Source organism: Prionailurus bengalensis, chromosome A2, assembly GCF_016509475.1.
Source record: "Prionailurus bengalensis isolate Pbe53 chromosome A2, Fcat_Pben_1.1_paternal_pri, whole genome shotgun sequence".
Lineage (NCBI taxonomy): Eukaryota > Metazoa > Chordata > Mammalia > Carnivora > Felidae > Prionailurus > Prionailurus bengalensis.
This window is the reverse complement of record NC_057348.1, coordinates 150,245,798-150,264,407: the sequence shown is the minus strand read 5'-3', so window position 1 is coordinate 150,264,407 and position 18,610 is coordinate 150,245,798. Positions and strand designations below refer to the sequence as shown.

General features: G+C 48.2%; 1 protein-coding gene across 1 annotated transcript in view; it reads left to right on the top strand.

The window, feature by feature from the left end:
- Positions 1 to 7,037: 7,037 nt before the first annotated feature.
- The window catches only part of WDR91 (WD repeat domain 91), a 29,404-nt gene continuing 17,831 nt past the window's right edge, over positions 7,038 to 18,610 (top strand). Inside the window, exons 1-6 of the mRNA XM_043589605.1 lie at positions 7,038 to 7,202; positions 8,733 to 8,912; positions 9,464 to 9,671; positions 11,479 to 11,561; positions 12,564 to 12,694; positions 13,782 to 13,947. Of these exons, the coding sequence (XP_043445540.1) occupies positions 7,080 to 7,202; positions 8,733 to 8,912; positions 9,464 to 9,671; positions 11,479 to 11,561; positions 12,564 to 12,694; positions 13,782 to 13,947 (891 nt within the window). The 5' untranslated portion in view covers positions 7,038 to 7,079. The remainder of the gene's footprint in view (positions 7,203 to 8,732; positions 8,913 to 9,463; positions 9,672 to 11,478; positions 11,562 to 12,563; positions 12,695 to 13,781; positions 13,948 to 18,610) is intronic.

Sequence of the window (18,610 nt, the reverse complement as noted above, 5' to 3'; positions counted from 1 at the left end):
AGGACATTTGAATGGCTTCCAGTTTTTGACGTTTATGAATAAAGCTGCCATGAATTTTCACGTACAAATTTTCGTGTGAAGGGACGTTTTCATTTCTCTGGGATAAAAATGCCCGAGAGTACAATTACTGAGTCCTGTAGCAATTGCGTGTTTAATTTATAAGAAACTGTCAGGTTTTTTTCCCCTGGAGTGTGACTCGTATGTTTTCTAACAGGTAGTGGGACTATTTCTCTAAGTAATTAAAGAGTCTTTGAAAAATGTGATTTTTAACAACGACATAATATTGCGTGGGATAGACATAGCATAACTTACTTAAGCTTTTCCCGAATGTTGAACGTTTTGCTTCACGTTTCTTTGTTTCCCTGCAGAAATCATTAATAGACCTCTGCACGTGGAGTTGGTGTGAAAACCAGGCCAGCTGGAACCGGTTCTTGCGGGGGGGGGGGGGTGGTGAGCAGGTTCTGAAAGGCGGATTCAGGCTGACTTGGCCGCACCAGGGCGGGAGGGACATTGCAGTGCTGGGTCTTTCATGGTTCAATGAGAGACGCAACTGTCACGCAGGCAAGGAGGGTTCACGGTGGCACTGACAACGACGTCCCCTTCCACCTACGTTGGAAGGCTATCATAGTCGGAAATTTCCTTTTAGCTTGCCAGGAGAAAAACACCGGAATGTCACAGATCTTCATGTAGTCAAGTGCCAGGAGAATCAGATGGTCGCTGGGTGAACTTGGAGCCAGGGAAAGGGAGGTGGGATGCCTTTAATGGTCCAGTTGGGGGTGGTCTACAGCCTCCTTCTCATCTTGAGAAAGACAGGACAGAGCACAGAACGTCATCTGCTGGCTGAGCCGGGCACGAGGGCTTTGATAGGCTCTGCCACAGTCGCTCTCTGGATTTCTGTGTGTCTGTGTTTAAAACCTCTTCTAGGGGCGCCTGGGTGGCTCAGTCAGTTAAGCGGCCGACTTCGGCTCAGGTCATGACCTCGCGGTCTGTGAGTTTGAGCCCCGTGTCGGGCTCTGTGCTGACAGCTCAGAGCCTGGAGCCTGTTTCAGATTCTGTGTCTCCTTCTCTCTGACCCTTCCCCATTCATGCTCTGTCTTCTCTCTGTCTCAAAAATAAATAAACGTTAAAAAAATATATAAAAATAAAAATAAAATAAAACCTCTTCTGACACCATATTTATTTTGTGAGTTGGTGCCCTTCAGTCAAGTCCTGTGAGCCTCGTAGCTTTTCTCTCTTTCCGCTGACTTTGCGTCTTTGGTGTCCGATCCATCTGGGTGGTTTTTGCAGTTTGACACTCAGTGGGAAATGCACTTTTCCTCAATCTTGACTTCTTGGGGGGATATCTCACCATAGCCTCCAAATACTTACAACTTCCACTATTGTAAACCACGTTCATTGTTACAAATAACTCACACTCTTACAATTGACCCTGTTTGACATGAACCTTGTCATTTTTTATCATTTCTTTAAGGGAAATTCTAGAAGGAGAACCATTGGGTTCAAGAACATTCTGGAGAAGCTTGATCATTTATTAATTCATTCCTGGAAAAGTAGCTTATTCTGAAGCTTTATGAGAATGTCCCTTTCATTTTAACAATACTGGACAATATTTTTTTAAATGCGATTTTGATAGGTGAAAAGGGCATTTATTTTAATTGGTATGTCATTAATTTTCAGTAAGTTAAACACCAGCATGTAAGCAGGCAAGTAATTTTCAGTAAGTTAAACACCAGCATGTAAGCAGGCAAGGTTGAAGGTTATCAACAGGGACCCCACGAATTGCTACATGGTCATGGTGGGCCTCCTCCAGCTTTCAGAAGTGCTCATAGCTTTTATGGCACTGACCCCAGGGTAGAAAATATTCCTCTGCCCTTGACAATGGCAGTAGGTGCTCTGTGTTGCAGATGTAACCTAGAGTTCCCGGCAGTATCGTCATGTGGACTTTATTTCCTCACTCATTAATTCCCCAAATAGCTACTGAGCACCTACTTTTAAAGGACTGTGCTAGTCACCGGAGACACTAGGACCAGCAAGACACCTTCTCTGCTCTCAGGAGTTTACAACCAAGGAGATGAGACAGATGGTTACAAAGCAATGGGATAAGCACATACAGGGTGCTATGCCATGAGAACAGAGAGAATAGCCAGTGCTATCAGAGAGAGGTAGCGGCTAAGGACAACTAGACTGAGTTGAAAAGGACAACAGGAGTTCAAGCGAGAAAGCACGGCAGAGGCAGGCAAAGGACCAGGTGAAAAGAAATCTCAGAAATTGTGGGGTACGCCAAGGGCATCCCAGAGCATCAAGATTAGAATGGCAGAAGGCGGAATTCGAAGGAAACCCTAGAACCTTGGATGGCTTCAGGTGCTCTTGCTCCTCTGACCTGTTATCTTTGGCTACGGAGGGGTAAGTTGATCCGTGCCCCGGGAAGAATGCTCCAGCTACCAAAGAGACCCGGTGTGCTTAGTCTGAGTTCTAAAACTCTTCAGGAGGAGGGATAACTCCTTGTGTTTCACCTGTCTCACAAGTTGACCGATTCAATGATGCCGCTGTAAATCTCTCGGCAGAGCCCTGGAGGATTCGGAATCAGAAATGTAAAGTTGAGGCACTATTTAGTCTTCCTAAACTTCAGTTTTCTATTTCTTTAAAAATTTTTTTTTTAAATGTTTATTTTTGAGAGAGAGAGACAGAGTGCAAGTGGGGGAGAGGCAGGGAGAGAGGGAGACACAGAATCCGAAGCAGGCTCCGGGCTCTGAGCTGTCAACACAGAACCTGACGTGGGGCTCGAATCCACAAACCGTGAGATCATGACCTGAGCCAAAGTTGGAAGCTTAACCGACGGAGCCACCCAGGTGCCTCTCAGCTTTTTATTTTTAAAATGAGGAAAAGAAAACTTTATAGGGCCGCATGAAATTCAAACGGAACAGGGTATGTAAAAGTGTCTTGCAGTTACCAACATGGATGTTGGTATTACTTTTAAGTTTAAAGTAGTCACTTAGGCATGGAAGCTCTGTTGGTTGGTAGCTGGCCCCTCTACCCTCTATTACCATGAACTAAGTGGTTCTCACACGTGGGTGTCCTTAAGAGTCACCTGGAGTTTGCTCCAAATGCAGATTCCCAGGCACCATCCCAGGCAATTCTGGGCAATTCTGGCGCCCAGACTCTGTAATTTAATAAGCTCCTGAGGCAATTCTGATGTGGTAGTAACAGAACTACACTTCGGAGAAACAGGAGCTGAACTCTGCAGTCTCACATGGCAGGCCTCAAGCTTCATTCACCATTTTCTTTTCTTTCTTTCTTTCTTTCTTTCTTTCTTTCTTTCTTAAATGTTTTTTAATGTTTATTTCTGAGACAGAGAGACACAGAGCATGAGTGGGGGAGGGGCAGAGAGAGAGGGGGACACAGACTCCGAAGCAGACTCCAGGCTCCGAGCTGTCAGCCCAGAGCCTGACGCGGGGCTCGAACTCACGGACCGCGAGATCATGACCTGAGCCGAAGTCCCACCGTTTTCAACTTAAAGCCTCCATAAATGCTTCTGACTGAACTAGTACGGTTAAGTTTGAGATGGCCGTGCGTATCTGTGCAGGAGCTCAGGGGAAAGGGCTGGGCTGGAGGTAAGATTTAGGAACCATCGGTGTATAGATCATAGCTGAAGCTTCCAGGGGAGTGAGGTGGGCCAGCCGTGCTCTGTGTCCTAATATTATTTACAGTTCCTGGGTCTCTGTTTTAGCTTTCACCAAAAACAATGTGTCTGGAAGTCCCGCGATCTCCTCTTCCTGAGTTCTTTCTGCCCACGAATGGGCCTATCATCCACCCAGATGCCCAAGCCAGAAACTTGCCCATTACTGATCAGCCCTGCTCTTTATTTGCCTTGGCTAATCAGTCACCAGGTCCAGCTGATTCCACTTCTCAGGAATTCTCAAATCTGCCCCGTTGTTCATCCTCGCTGTTACCAGCCTAGTCTCATCCCTTGCTCAGAATGCCACAGGCTCTGTCTGGCCTCCATCGCCCTTCCAGCCCTGCCCACATCCAGTCCAGCCTCCACTCTGCAGCCAAGTGTGTGCTTCAATTGTCTGGATAGCAAACCTCAACCCCCGTCCCCCCACTGCCCCCCGGGGAGCTAATCCCGAGGGCAGAGACCCTGGTCTTCCTTATTGTCCTGTTCCTGACACCTTGCACACTGCCTGGCATCTAGTAGGTACTCATTAAATGTTTACTGGTTCCCCCCGCCCCGTCCTTCCTTCTCTCCTGACTCAAAGGCAAAGGGAGATGATTAGATTGAAAGAAAAGATAATTTGTGGGTCACCTTGTGGATGCCCCTGTAATTTTTTTTTTTTTTTTTGGTATAATGTAACTGCTGCAGGCCCCCGACCACACCTTCTTAAGGGACCCCCAGGCCACCTGCTACTTTCAGAGCAGGCTCCAGAGCATAAGCAGTAAAAGATTAATCAGATCAACTAACTGGAACTGATGAATAAGCTGGAGAATCTAGTGCCCTCTCCAGTTACATAAACACAGCTCAGCTAAACGTCTCTAGAAATCTTTATAGAGTGAGCAAAATAATAGGGAGGGAAGATGGAAAGAAGGAATGCTTTGGGCAGGGAACCGGTTGGTAATGCCACAGAGCCTACACACGGGAGGGATCCGAGAGTTTCTATTCCCTCGAGCCGGGCTATCTTGTTTGAAGGTGGCTGGGCCCTCACTGAAATTGCCCTCATTCATACAATTCAACAAATATTTATTCAGCATTTACTACAAGGCAGACGCTGGTTTCGGTTCTGAGGATATAGTAGCAAACGATTCAGACACAATCTCTGCTTTCGTGCAGCTTATATTTTAGCGTACGGGGAGACAGGCAATAAATAAGTCAAACATCTAGCTTGTCAGATGGTGGTAAGTGCTGTGCAGAAAGAGAAGGCAGGGCAAGGGGGATGAGACTTGCAAGGTGAGCGTACTGCTCTTCCGTACGGGATGGTCAGAGACAGCCTTTCTGAGATGACATTAGCACAAACACGCGGAGCCTCCTTCACGCGTTGCTCGGATGAGCTGTCCGCGTGGGTATGTGCGGAAGACACTCCTGATAGAGGAAAGTGCTTGCCCGAAGGCCTGGGGGAGCTGCCTTTCACTGACCAGAAAGCCAACCTTAGCTGATTTTACGGGGTCTGGTCTGGGAAGTGCCAGTGCAGGTGGAGGTGAGGCACGTGGGACCTATGGCAGTGCGTGTCAGGTGCCTTAGGAAAATTGAATTAGTGACATTCTTGGAGGCAGAGGTCTTGGCCATTACTCCCTTTGGGGGATTTTCCCAAGCACTCTTTTGATGATCTGAGATCCCAAAGTAGGATTTTGGTCTGGTCCTCCCGGGAGTCACAGAGGTGACCCGCCTTGCCTGCCCTGTGGGGCAAGGTGTCTTACACCTGTGAAGACAGCGAAAGCAGGCAAAGGGTGAAGCTGGTCTCGCTGTGGCTTGCTCCCTGTTATCTTTTCTGGTTTCTCTAGTGTAGATCAGAGCTGCTGGAGTTAAGTTTCCATATAGTTGAGTTGGAGGGTCTGGACAAAGTGGCAGTAATGATTCTGAGTTCTACTTTGATAACTACAGAAAGCCATACCATTAGAGGGAAGATGGCAACAAATACTGCATTTTAATGATGGGCGATTGTGCTAAGTTTTTTACATACATTATCTTATTAAGTTTTCATTACTCTGCAAGGTAGATATCATTGTCACTAATTTACAAAGGAGAAATGGAAGGCTCAAAGATACTGGCTCTTTACCTGCTTACAAAAATATACTTTATAAATATTTCAAACAAGCTAAAGTAAAAAATAGGAAGTGAAAGTACCTCACAGTCTCACCTCTTAGACAAAGAAACCCTAAGTGATGAGTGTATAATCTTCCTTAAGTTTTAAAATGTACACACAAACACATAACGCATCCCCCCCTTTTTTTTTTTTTTGGTAATGTTTATTTTATTTTTTGAGAGACAGAGAGGAAGAGCATGAGCCAGGGCAGAGCAGAGAGAGGGAGACACATTATCTGAAGCAAGTTCCAGGCTCCGAGCTGTCAGCATAGCTGATGCAGGACTCGATCTCTCAGGAACCATAAGATCATGACCTGACTTTGACCTGAGCGGAAGTCGACGCCTAACTGACTTAGCCACCCAGGCGCCCCATCCTTTTTTTTTTTTTTTTTAAACAAGAAACTGGGTCCATAGTATACACACTGTTCTGAAATTTGCTTTCTTTTTTCCTAACAGTGTATCTTGGTTATCTGGCCGTGTAGTTGATTACTCTTATTTTTTTTTTTAATTTTTTTTTATTTAAAAAAAAATTTTTTTTTTCAACATTTATTTATTTTTGGGACAGAGAGACAGAGCATGAACAGGGGAGGGGCAGAGAGAGAGGGAGACACAGAATCGGAAACAGGCTCCAGGCTCTGAGCCATCAGCCCAGAGCCCGACGCGAGGCTCGAACTCACAGACCGTGAGATCGTGACCTGGCTGAAGTCGGACGCTTAACCGACTGCGCCACCCAGGCGCCCCTGATTACTCTTATTAATGAAAGTAAGGTTTTCTCTAGAACTCTCTGATGACTCAAACTGGTTGTGTGACTGCACGCAAGTCACTTTACCTCCGGACTCCAGACTCCAGTTCCCCTTATTTGTAAAACGAAGACACGGCACAGAGGATTCCGCGATGGAATGCCAATGAGCAGAGCACCTCACCCCCTGCCCGCCTCGTGACTATCTGGGATGTTCTCCAAGGCCCAACCCTACTTGACTTGGACGGCAGCCGCCACTTTCAATAACTCAGATCACAAAGCCTGCGCCAGCGACGCCAGAAAACCCAGGCGAGCAACGGGTTTCCCAGCCGCTCATCCCGGAGGGTGAGGCTGACGGAAGCGGCTGGGCATGGCTGGGGGCGGGGATGGGGAGGGGCCACAGGAGAGCGGCGCGCGGTGCGTGCGGACTGATAGGCGGGCCGCGGCGTGACGTGCTTGGCGCCCGCGCCGGGCCCCTCCCCGCGCGGCCCAGGCCCCGCCCCCACTTCTTCGCCAGCCGCGGCGGCTCTCGGCGCTGGCGCAGCGATGGCGGAGGCCGTGGAGCGCACTGACGAGCTAGTCCGGGAGTACCTGCTGTTCCGCGGCTTCACGCACACGCTGCGGCAGCTGGACGCCGAGATCAAGGCGGACAAGGAGAAAGGGTTCCGGGTGAGGGACTGGCGGGCGCGGCGCGGGCAGAGGCGGCCCCGAGGGAGACCGGAGCGGCTCCCCCACCCCAGCACTGCCCTCCGGGGCGGGAGTGGCGCTGTCACCGCGCCGGGGGACTGTCGATATCAGCGCGTCTGGCCCTCTCCTGACACACGAGGAACTGAGGTCTTGAGAGAGAACGCGACTTGCCTGAAGTTGCTCAGCGAGTCAGGAGCATCGCTGAGGCTGGAGCCCAGGTGCCCTGACTCCTGGTCCAGGTCGCGGTCCTCCGCTCCAGCCTCCCAGCAGGTGCTGGCCTGTTGGCCAGGATGGAGATAAAGGTTTTAGGAGCTAAGGATGGGTAGATAGTTGAGTTTGGGCAACAGAAACATTCAAAAGTTGGCTTCCGATGTCATTGGGAGCAAAGGGGTCTGCAGTCGAAAATGTCAGCTGGGTTCAAATATCTTTTGGTGTTTGTTAAAAATGGCTTTGCCGGTGACTTATTGGCAATTTGCCCCTGCAGTTGAGGAGAACCTTGCTGTACGTTTTAAAACATTATATTTCCCCTGCTCAGATGTGATTTTTTGTTGAGAAGTTCTTGGAGTTTGTGTGTGATTTGTGTGTTTGCTGACTCTAATTGGTGTTGGCAGGTGAACTGTGAGAGAGGCAGTGAGCTAGTAGCAAAGAACGCTGGGGGAGGTGGGAGACCTGAGGTCTCCTCTTGCCAAAGTTAGTGGTACTTAGTGGCAAAAGCAAATCATTTCAGCTCTCCAAGCCTCAGTGTCCTGCTCTGTACAATGGGGATGTTCCTGGGACACCTGGGTGGCTCAGTTGGTTTAGGGGACTCTTGATTTTGGCTCAGGTTTTGATCTCAGGTTGTGGGATCGAGCCCAGGGGCTGGGTGGGCATCCCTGCTGGCTTGTGTGCTCTCTCTAAAAAAAAAAAAAGAAAAGAAAGGAAAAAAGAAATGGGGATGTTTGATTGGTATTGGCATCTAAAACCTTTTACAGACTGTGTACTCTGGTGTGATTTCTCCCAAGGAGGTGACTTCTTTGCCTTTCACTCTGAGCCACCGCAGGGGCTGTGGTAATGCTTCCATGACTTGCAGGGGTCAGTCAGTGCTTCTGTCTGGGAGTCTTGGACTCCTGGAATGCCGGAGCTAGGAGGAAGATTATGGAGGTTCTCTCTTTTTTGGTGTGTTTTTTTGAAATCTTAGGCATCCGAGACCACAGAGTCGAAGTGACATTGTCAAGTTGGTTGAGTAAGACAGACACAGATCCAAGACCTAGACCTCCTGCTTCCAGGGCCAGAGGGCTTTTACCCTTGAGCTTTCCATGCTTGCTGGAGGGTCAAACCCCATATCTAACATCAGGAAATAGCTCAAAAGCTATTACGTTACTATGTTTTGAATGTTTTCTAGATTGCTGATTTGGAAAAAATTCTCATACTCGAAGCCCAAGCAAGAGGAAAAAGGTGTATTAACTGTGTGAGGTGATGGGAAAATTCCCTCTTGTCCTTCACCACCACCTCTGTCCCATGTTTCTCCGCCAGGTGGACAAGATTGTGGACCAGCTGCAACAATTAATGCAGGTGTATGACTTGGCTGCCCTTCGGGATTACTGGAGCTACCTGGAACGTAGGCTCTTCAGCCGCTTGGAGGATATATATAGACCCACCATCAACAAGCTGAAAACCAGCCTGTTCCGCTTTTATCTCGTCTACACGATCCAGGTGCTTGTTAGTTCAGGGATTCCTCGGAGAGAGTTCTTTGATCCCGAAATAGATTTTAACTTCTGGGGAGACCTGTCTGTGTTGCTTTGGGAGAGGGTGGAACCGTCACAGTGCAAATTATTTCTTGACTGTTTTCCTGGGTTTTTTTCCTTCTCATGTGTAGATCATCTGACTTGTCTTCCTCATTCCTATTTCCTCTCGTTTTCAGCACATAAGCCTGGGTGGTGTTTTAAAGAATATAAGTAGGTGGGTTAAAGGTTGGGGAATAAAGATTATAGCCTACCCGGGGGAATAAGTCACTTAGATTATTTGAAAATCAACGAAGAATTAAATTTTTTTAGGGAGGCTTTTATCTTCAGGACTTCAGTTTGAACGAGCTTCTTTAAAATTATAAGGAACTTGAGAAAAGAGTGATGTCATTTATTTTATGGAGTTTGTAGACTGTATTTGGCCACTTACCTGGCAGGCTGATACCCAGAGGCTGATGAAGAATCTTACTTCTGGACGTCTGTCTCTTCCCCCTTCTTGCTACCTCCTCATTGTCTTGGCAGACAAACAGAAATGACAAAGCTCAAGAGTTCTTTGCAAAGCAGGCCACAGAGCTCCAGAACCAGGCTGAGTGGAAGGATTGGTTTGTCCTGCCCTTCCTGCCGTCCCCAGACACCAACCCCACCTTTGCTACGTACTTCTCTCGACAGTGGGCCGATACCTTCATTGTGTCCCTGCACAACTTCCTGAGCGTACTGTTTCAGTGCATGCATATCCTTTCAGCCGCCTGGGGCCGGGGGCCTCCTCTGAGGCTTCCAGACAACGTGATCAGTGGCTGCTGCTCTCGATGCAATTGCTTCTGCAAAATGCCCAAAGACGGCTGTCATGTGTTATGTGAGGGGGCTGGACAGATTGTGATTATTTTTGTCAGTAGGCCAGGAAATCGTCGATCTTCGTCCGGACGCTGCTAAACAGCTGATGGGCATGAGCAGGGACTGCAGTGGCAGTGGGGGACAAGTGGCTGGCCCTGGGAGGAGCCCTCAAATCGGGCTGAGCAGGGGTTGCTGCTGCTTAGCAGAACTGGCCAGCCGAGAACACCCTCTCCGTGTGTGCCCTGTGCCCCCGAGGATATTACTTGCCTCTGTTGAGATTAGGTAGCAGATCAAAATACTTCTTGGGCTAGAACTTCCTTCCTGTGTTTGCATTTGGGTCACACTCTGACAGTGACCTCAGAGTTCCTCAACTTGCCAGAAAACAGAGCAGCGGTAGGAATATATGTATGGGTATTGAAGAGAGAAAGAATATTGATATTTATAGCCTACCCTGTTTACCATTTTGTCATGGAAAGCCTGCAGTTTTGAGGCCCAGGAGATCCCCATTGCTCATGCTCTCTAGGCTAGAATTCTAGAGGAGGAGAAGGGAGTCCAGTTTGAATGGAGCTGCTTGGTGAGTCACTGATAAATCGGGCGTTGTAGAGGCCCGCCCACGGGTGGCCATTTTGGCCTCTGGGAGGGGCACCGTTTGGTGGGGGTAGGAAGGGTGCCCTTTCCTTTTGTATTGTGGGTCTGGGTGTCAGTTCCACTCTTGCCGGGTACAACTGCTCCTTCTGCCCCCTGCTCTTTATCCTGAGGACTTTCAGACTCAACTAGGAGGGGGCTCTGCCCAGTAGCATTTTGCATGACCATGTGGGCCTTCTAGGTCTTTTCAGTGTAGGACAGTGCCCTGCAAACTAGGTCACATACAGTTGAGCACAGTTCACGTCCCCAGTACTGAGGCCCTGCCTGCTTTGTGCTCCTCCTGACTGAAGCAGTTGAGGGTTGTTGGGAAGGACTGACCCCCTGATCTAGAATGTGGATATTCATAGGATGGCATGTTACTGTCCAATCTGCAGAAAGCTCTCTCTTCAGTCTCAACCTTTGCTAGGGAGAGGTTCGGTCTGGGGAGGGGAAGGCCATGTGGCCGAGCCTTCGGCCCAGCTGGTAGACCAGCCGGCCCCTGGGGTGGCTTCTAACTGAGTGTCTGCACTGACCTTGCTACAGCTTAGACAGGCCGTGAAGTCCACTGAATGCTTGCTCTTTCCTGCTGGTATTTGGGAGAACACGCTCAGGGTTGGGTTTATGTCCTCTCTGTGGGCTGACCAGCCAGATTGTTATGAGTGTCTGTATGTCTGAAGAAAGGCCAGAGCCGGCATCAGGGGAGGGACTTTCATACAGCCGTGGACGGCCAAGTCTGTACTCTGTTCCCTCTGACTTATGTTCAAGGGTTTTGCTGCTGGGTCAAGAGTTTGGGAAGGACTTTTTTTTTTTTTTTTTTTTTTTCCAACTTTTAAAATTTATTTTTGGGACAGAGAGAGACAGAGCATGAACGGGGGAGGGGCAGAGAGAGAGGGAGACACAGAATTGGAAACAGGCTCCAGGCTCCGAGCCATCAGCCCAGAGCCCGACGCGGGGCTCGAACCCCCAGACCGCGAGATCGTGACCTGGCTGAAGTCGGACACTTAACCGACTGTGCCACCCAGGCGCCCCTGGGAAGGACTTTTAATCATTTTCAGTCAGTCTTTTTCTTTAACTTTGTGCACCTGTACCTGTGATTCTGAACTTTGATGCGGAATGCCAGAGGACCAACCAGGTTCAAGAAGAAAATGAAGTTCTTCGCCAGAAGGTCGGTTCTGAAACACACTTGCTTCTTGGGTAGAACTTCTGCTTTTCCTGTGTGAAATGAGGTAGTGGTGGTGGAGGGCTGATTAAAAATAGGAAAGCACTGATCTCAGATGGAGGTGAGCCACCAGAAAGTCAGTATGGGAGATCTGGGGTCTGGAGCAGTCTCTGAAAACCAGAGGCCAGGTTCATATTTTGAGTCCTGTGTATAGCACGAAAAGCATAGCAATGGTAATGAACTTTCAGAGGAGAAGGACCCATGTGCTTTCGTGCCTTATAACTTTTGTATGTCTCTTTCATACTTCAGTCCTTTTCCACATACATCCACATCTATGGTGTTTACAGCCCAGATATGAATTAATTGTTCTGCTCAGCTCCATGATCCTCTAGGTGTATGAAACAATAGAGCCAGGGGACCCACATTTGCCTTTGCATTTTGTCTGAGGAGCATTGCTCTGTCCTTGAAGTTAAGGCATCTGTAGGTCTTTTTTTTTTTTTTTTTTTTTTTTTTTTTCCAGAAAAAGGAAGATTATAAGCTGTTTAGATTTTGGGTGCATGTGCCTATGTAATTTTTTTTTTCCAGGCATAAAAGTCAAAAATGCTGAACCTTACTGAAAAAAATTTTCCGTGAGAGTTCCAGAACCTGATTTTGTAGATTTTGTAGATTCCAAAGAGCAAAGGATGGCACGGAGCTCTTTTTCTCAATGAATTCAGGAAGAAGCAAGTCAAATGATACAAAGAAAAAAAGTGGGATTTGTGTGTCTAACAGTTGTTGTTTTCTCACCTCATGGTGGTCAAGTGACAGGTGCCACTTGCCCTTTTTCCACCCCCCCCCCCCACCCCCCCGCTCTGCGGTGAGCAGAGGGTAAGACGGGCGTCCTGGGGCTGACGCCCAGTGTCCTTTTGAGCCACTGCGGTTGAGTGTTGGATGTGATGTGTCTCATGCGCCTTGGCAGAGGGAAGGCAAGGTGAGTTTACCACCCGACTCGCCCCCACCCCTGCGCAGCTTTTTGCCTTGCAAGCCGAAATCCACCGCCTGAAGAAAGAGGAGCTGCAGCCAGAGGAGGAAGAGGCCTTGGTCCAGCACAAATTGCCTCCTTATGTCTCCAACATGGACCGCCTGGGGGACTCAGAACTGTGAGTGTGTGCCCGCTTCGGGGGTGGGAGGGCCTCCCCCTCTCCCATCTGCCCCTGTGCTCTCACCTTGCCCCGGCCCTCTCACTCCTGGTGACAGGGAATGGCCAGAGAGTCTCCTTGGCCCTCACTGTTCCTGTCTGAGCTTTCTGAGTAAGGTCCCCTGGCCTTGCGGGCCCCCAGCCTCTGAGCCCGCCCCGAGGGAGGGGGACTGCACATCCAGATGTGTGCAGCAGGGATAAATAAACCCGACGCTGTCGTGCAGCCTGGGGAAGTCTGTGTGTTGAAAGGGGTGCCTCAAGGGTGAAAAGGTTGGCACTCAGGAGGCGGGGGAAGCATGCACCTGTCTGAGGGCTTGAAGAGGTAGGCAGATGGGGAGAGAGGTATTTGAGCAACCTTAAAATATAGCAAGTTAAAGCAGAAGTCCCAGGTGATGCTAATGGTTGTAGCCTTGAAGAACCCGAGGCACACAGTGGTCACCCAGCCATGGACTGGTGAGTGAGGATGCAGACCCAGGCAGGTGTATTCCACACCTGCACGTGGCCAAGGGCTGTCCCAGGAGCAGCTGGTCCGGTTTCTGAGCTAGCAGGGTCCGGTGGAAAGCAAAGGCAAGCCAAAAATGTAACTTAAACATTTTTACTTCAGGTAAAAAGAAACAAGTGAAGGTAATTTTATGATATATTTCCTTTAGCCCCATATATCCAAAACATTTCAACATGTGATAAATGTAAACAAAGTATTGATGATGAGCTATTTTACACTCTTTTTTCATGCTAAGGCTTGCATTCTGCTGTGTGTTTTGTACCTCCAGCACGCCTCAGTCTGGACCAGACACATTTCAGGTGCTCAGTGGCGCATGTGGCCAGTGGCCATTGGCCCGCACAGCTCTGAGCTTCACCACGGCCCCGCACACTTCACCGCTGTGCCAGATAGGCTGCTGGCTCCCTTGGGTACAAGAAATAGTACCGAGGATAATGCCAACTTAGAGCATAGGCGTGTGCCCCTGGAGCCGTCCACAGCCCAGGAGGCCTGTGCTTCGGGTTTCCCCGGGTCCCCTCCAGCCCTGTGACCTTGTGTGTCTGCTTTCCAGAGCCATGATGTGCAGCCAGAGGAGCACTTCCCTCTCCCAGTCGCCTCGAGTGGGTTTCCTGTCCTCGTTGCTGCCTCAGAGTAAGAAGAGCCCCTCGAGGTTGTCACCTGCCCAGGGTCCCTCGCAGGCTCCGAGCTTGGCCAAGAAAGAGCCCTTCAGCAGTCAGGTGAGCACACAAGACCTGCCTTTCTAACTCCTTCCTGGAGGCCCTTGACGTCTGACTGGGCTCTCAGACCCACGTCAAGTGCGGTCTTGATTGCCCTGTTGTTAGGACTGATTTCTCTGCTGTGCTGATGAGATTCCTATATTCACATCCCGTCCGCTTTCTTCCTCCCTCCCGCCTCTCCCTCATGCTTAAGCGATGGCTCTGCAGGATGAGGGCATAGATAAGACCATAGTGGGGGATCCGAGACAGTAAGGAGGGAATCCACTTCACACATCCCGCGCCTACCCGCGTCCCCTCTTCTGGTCAGAATTGCAGGTGTTGTGGGCAGAATGAGACAGTAGGCAGGTGTGTGCTGCTAACCAAGGGTTGAGACAGGTCACAGCCCCACGTCTTACCCAGAGGGACCTTCACCCAGCACGCTGCCGCTCTCCGGCACCTGCAGTGACACCCTGCAGGGGGTGGGTACATGGCCGTGACGAGGAGTGTGCTTGAATCTCTTCTCTTTTCTCATAAATTTCTCTGAACTCCTGAAGGCTTGTGACTGGGATTTGGTGGCTCAAGGGTGAATTCGAGCCATTCTGGAATTTTGAATTTTTGGTGATATAAAGTGGTGTGTAGAGAAAGAGTAAATTAGAGTTACTTCTGAATCAGTGTATTTCTTCTACAAGTTGGTATTCACTGATTCAGCAAAGGACTTTTTGTTATTTTTCACTTTTATAGAAGCTTGCAAGAGAATTCTTTTATGCCAGTTCACACCCCAAACAGCCGTGGGTCTCACTGAGTAGTTTTCCTGGCAGAGATGGTCAGAATTCATTGCTTTCCGCAATGCCTTCCAGAGTGAAAGTTTGACAGACACACAGTTACACTCCGTTGCTTGGGCAGGGACCCTTTCTCTTTTAATGTATTTTTTTTAAGTTACAGGTAAAGTCAGTTGTCATAAAGTCTGCCTTCCTCTCCTACCTCCCTTGGCTTGGGAACAGTTGCAGCTTGGGGCCGCCCTCTGCGGCAGGGAAACGGGGGTCTACTCCAGGCCGCCATTGGGACGGCGGGGCTTTCAGCACAGCCCTTGGCTTTGGTATTTCTGTTGAAGCACAGATGCTGAGCAGGACACTGGAGAGGAAAGAGTGCGGGCTCGGGAGGCCAGCGGTGTACTTTCAGCCCTGGCTCCTTGTGTCTCATCCTTGCTTAGATTGCTTGAACTCACCCCGATTTGCCTGGGCTGATACTAATACATAATTCTCGAACTGCTACAAGAGCCCTCGGTGTATGCAGGGCCCGGCACATTGCACACAGTACATCTTAGTAGTGCTGGTTGTATTAGTGAAGGTACTGGCCTACTTGGGCACCCGACTCAGCCCTGAGACCTGAGGTGCGAGCAATGCAAAATGATTGTCACCTGGCATTCATGAGGCCTATGGCAGTCAGAACAATCCTGGTGATTCCTATGGCTATTTTTCTGAATTCCAAACCTGAAAATTCAAATTCCAGTTCTATGGAATGTGGCTGAATAAGTTTTACTGTTTGCTTTGCAGATCTCTGTCACAGTGCGATATTTTCTAAGTGTAATAGACGATGCATGGGATGCTAGGTCTCTTGAAAAATGCAGGAAATCATGAAATTCAGTTTCATTAAGTTAAAATGAAAGAAAACACAAGGATGGGTTCCTTGGGGTTAAGCCGGTGGCCTTGTTCTTTATGAGATCAGGAGGTAGGTGTCACATGGTGAGATTGGAATGGGATTGGGAACTTTTTGTGCAGTTCGTGTTCAAGAGATGAGGGTAAGAATTTGTAATTTGCGGCAGGCCACGTGGCTTAGTCAGTTAAGCATCTGACTCCTGATTTCAGCTCAGCTCGTGATCTCCCAGTTCATGAGTTCAAGCCCCGCATTGGGCTTGTGCTGACAGTGTGGAGCCTGCTTAGGATTCTCTCTCCTTCTCTCTCTACCCCTCCCCTGCCCACCCTCTCTCTCTTTCTCTCTCTCAAAAAAAAAAAAAAAAAAGAATTTGTAATTTGCAGCAGGCAGTCATTGCCTCTAAAATATATTCAAATAGAACTTGGGGGGTGCCTGGGTGGCGCAGTCGGTTAAGCGTCCGACTTCAGCCAGGTCACGATCTCGCAGTCCGTGAGTTCGAGCCCCGCGTCAGGCTCTGGGCTGATGGCTCGGAGCCTGGAGCCTGTTTCCGATTCTGTGTCTCCCTCTCTCTCTGCCCCTCCCCCATTCATGCTCTGTCTCTCTCTGTCCCAAAAATAAATAAAAACGTTGAAAAAAAAAATTAAAAAAAAAAAAAACAAATAGAACTTGGGTCACTGTGTGGCATATTAACAGAGCAAAGGTAGCTCTCTTTCCGTTTCATGAATGGAGGTGATAGATATCTACATCTGAAAAATCCAGTGGTTGTGGGTCACTTGTGGTTTTATTAATTTATTAACTAGATTCAGCATTCAATTCTGAAAACAACCTGAACTTTGAGGTTCAAGAAAATCACAAAATTTTAGAGTTAGAGGAAGCTTAAAGGTCATCTGGCCCCCCTTCCAATTGTACAGAGGATCACATCGGATTGATTGCCTCCTGTGATGTGGAGCTCACTACTTGTCCATGTAGGGATGTTTGCCTGTTAGGAACCTGTTTGTAGAAACCTCTGTATAATTATTACTTGCTAATCTTAGCTTTGCCCTTTGAGCTACGTCGAATAAGGCTTCTTATTAGGACACTTCCTATCTTTCCATGCGAAGCACTCACTGTTCATTCTTCTCTCTCCCCTCCACTCTTTTGGCCACATGATGTGATTTCTAGACCCCTCACCATCCTGCACCCCTTCTCTGTGGGACATTCTGGTTTTTTAATCCTTCTGTTACAATTGATATGCTAAATTTGAGTGTACAACTCAAGATTGTGTGCTCTTACCAATAGCAAATGCAGTTAGTTGTGTGATCACTTCCTGTGATTTTAATGATGCATAGCTTTTAATTTAGTAGAAAATGACATTGGCTTTTTTAATAAACCACGTTGCTTTGTTAGCACATTTGAAGCACCTAGTCTTTTTCTCACTGTTGCCACACCAGAGCTCTCTTTCTTTTTCACTAGTGAATAAGCAAACAAAAAACATAAGCTGTGTTATTAACTCAGCAATAAAAATGATCAGGCCTTCCTGTTTTAAATGTTATTTATATGTAACATTGTAAGTTTCAATCCCATCAGCATTTTGCCCACTTGTGATGGGTCATCGTAACTGAAATGTTCGTGGCATTTTAGGTGGTAAAGTGTATGGTGATGGGCTCTCTGTGCTTTTATGAATCTGGAGGCAAAATGTAAGAAACAAGTGGACATAACTCTAAAACCACAGCTCCCAACTCTTCTGGGGTGTCCGTTACAATAGCACCTGAGGGCAGCTCCCCCCGGCTCATGCTGCCTGCGCTTTTGCTCCCTCCTTCCCTCCAGCCATGTGATACCACTTCTTCCTCACCCGCTCAGACTGCGGTCGTCACAGAGACAACCTCTCATTGGCTGTGATGTAAAGAAAGCAAACTTCTGTATTTGTAATTCTTATTAGTATCAAATTACTTCCTAGCTACTGAGCCGTCAGTGAAGCTGCCCCTGGAGCTGTGTCCCCGGATTGTATGGGGATGGAGGAAAAGGGGGTCCTCTTCCACGACCCTTGTTCCATAATTTTATGTGTTATGAGGGCCTGTCTTCTGGGTGGCTGTATTTTTACTTCAGGTGAGACCAGATTACTGGAATTTGTGTCCTGCCCCATTTGGATGACCACCTGGTAAACACTATTCAGGCCAGTGAAAATTCTGTCTTTCTCCAGAGAGAAATGCAAAGGCAAAATGATGGAACATAGGTTAAAATATCTCTTCTGGGGGTGCCTGGGTGGCTCAGTCGGTTGAGCGTCCGACTTCGGCTCAGGTCATGATCTCGCGGTCTGTGAGTTCGAGCCCCGCGTCGGGCTCTGGGCTGACAGCTCAGAGCCTGGAGCCTGCTTCATATTCTGGGTCTCCCTCTCTCTCTCTCTCTGCCCTCTCCGGCTCATGCTGTCTCTCTCTGTCTCTCAAAAATAAATAAACACTAAAAAAAAAAAAATTTAAATATCTCTTCTGAACTGTAGGAGACAGGTAGGTTGTGATAGAATATGACAGAATTTAATCTGGGCCATTTGGACTGTTCTATAACTCTGGTAGTTGAGACTTTGATGAGGTTTGCTCTTACAACTGTGGATTACCAGTAATATCACAGTAAACATTGTTGGAGTTATGTACGTTTGTAGCGAGTCACAAGTTTACTTTAACCTACTTATTAAAGTGTTTTGTGGAGAGCTGCATTCATCAGCTTTTAGCACCTTATTTTTTGTTGGTGTTGTTCACCCTTCTTTAGTGAATAACTGAGATCTATTTGAGGGAGAAGCTCTCTTTTTTAAGCAGGATCTGACAGGTCACGTGTAGGTCCATAGCTCTCTTGCTGTAAACTACCCTATCGTGAGGAAGGTAGTTCTTAATTTGTCGTAGTGCCTTTTGTTAACACCTGTTTGAATTATCATTTTGGAGTATGGTCCAGCCCTTACCTGATGATCTACTGGACAGCTTCCCTGCCACCTTGACTTGGCAAGCACTGCCTTTGCACTTCTTAATGTTGCATTTCCTGTCCTTGCTGGGGAAGCACTACA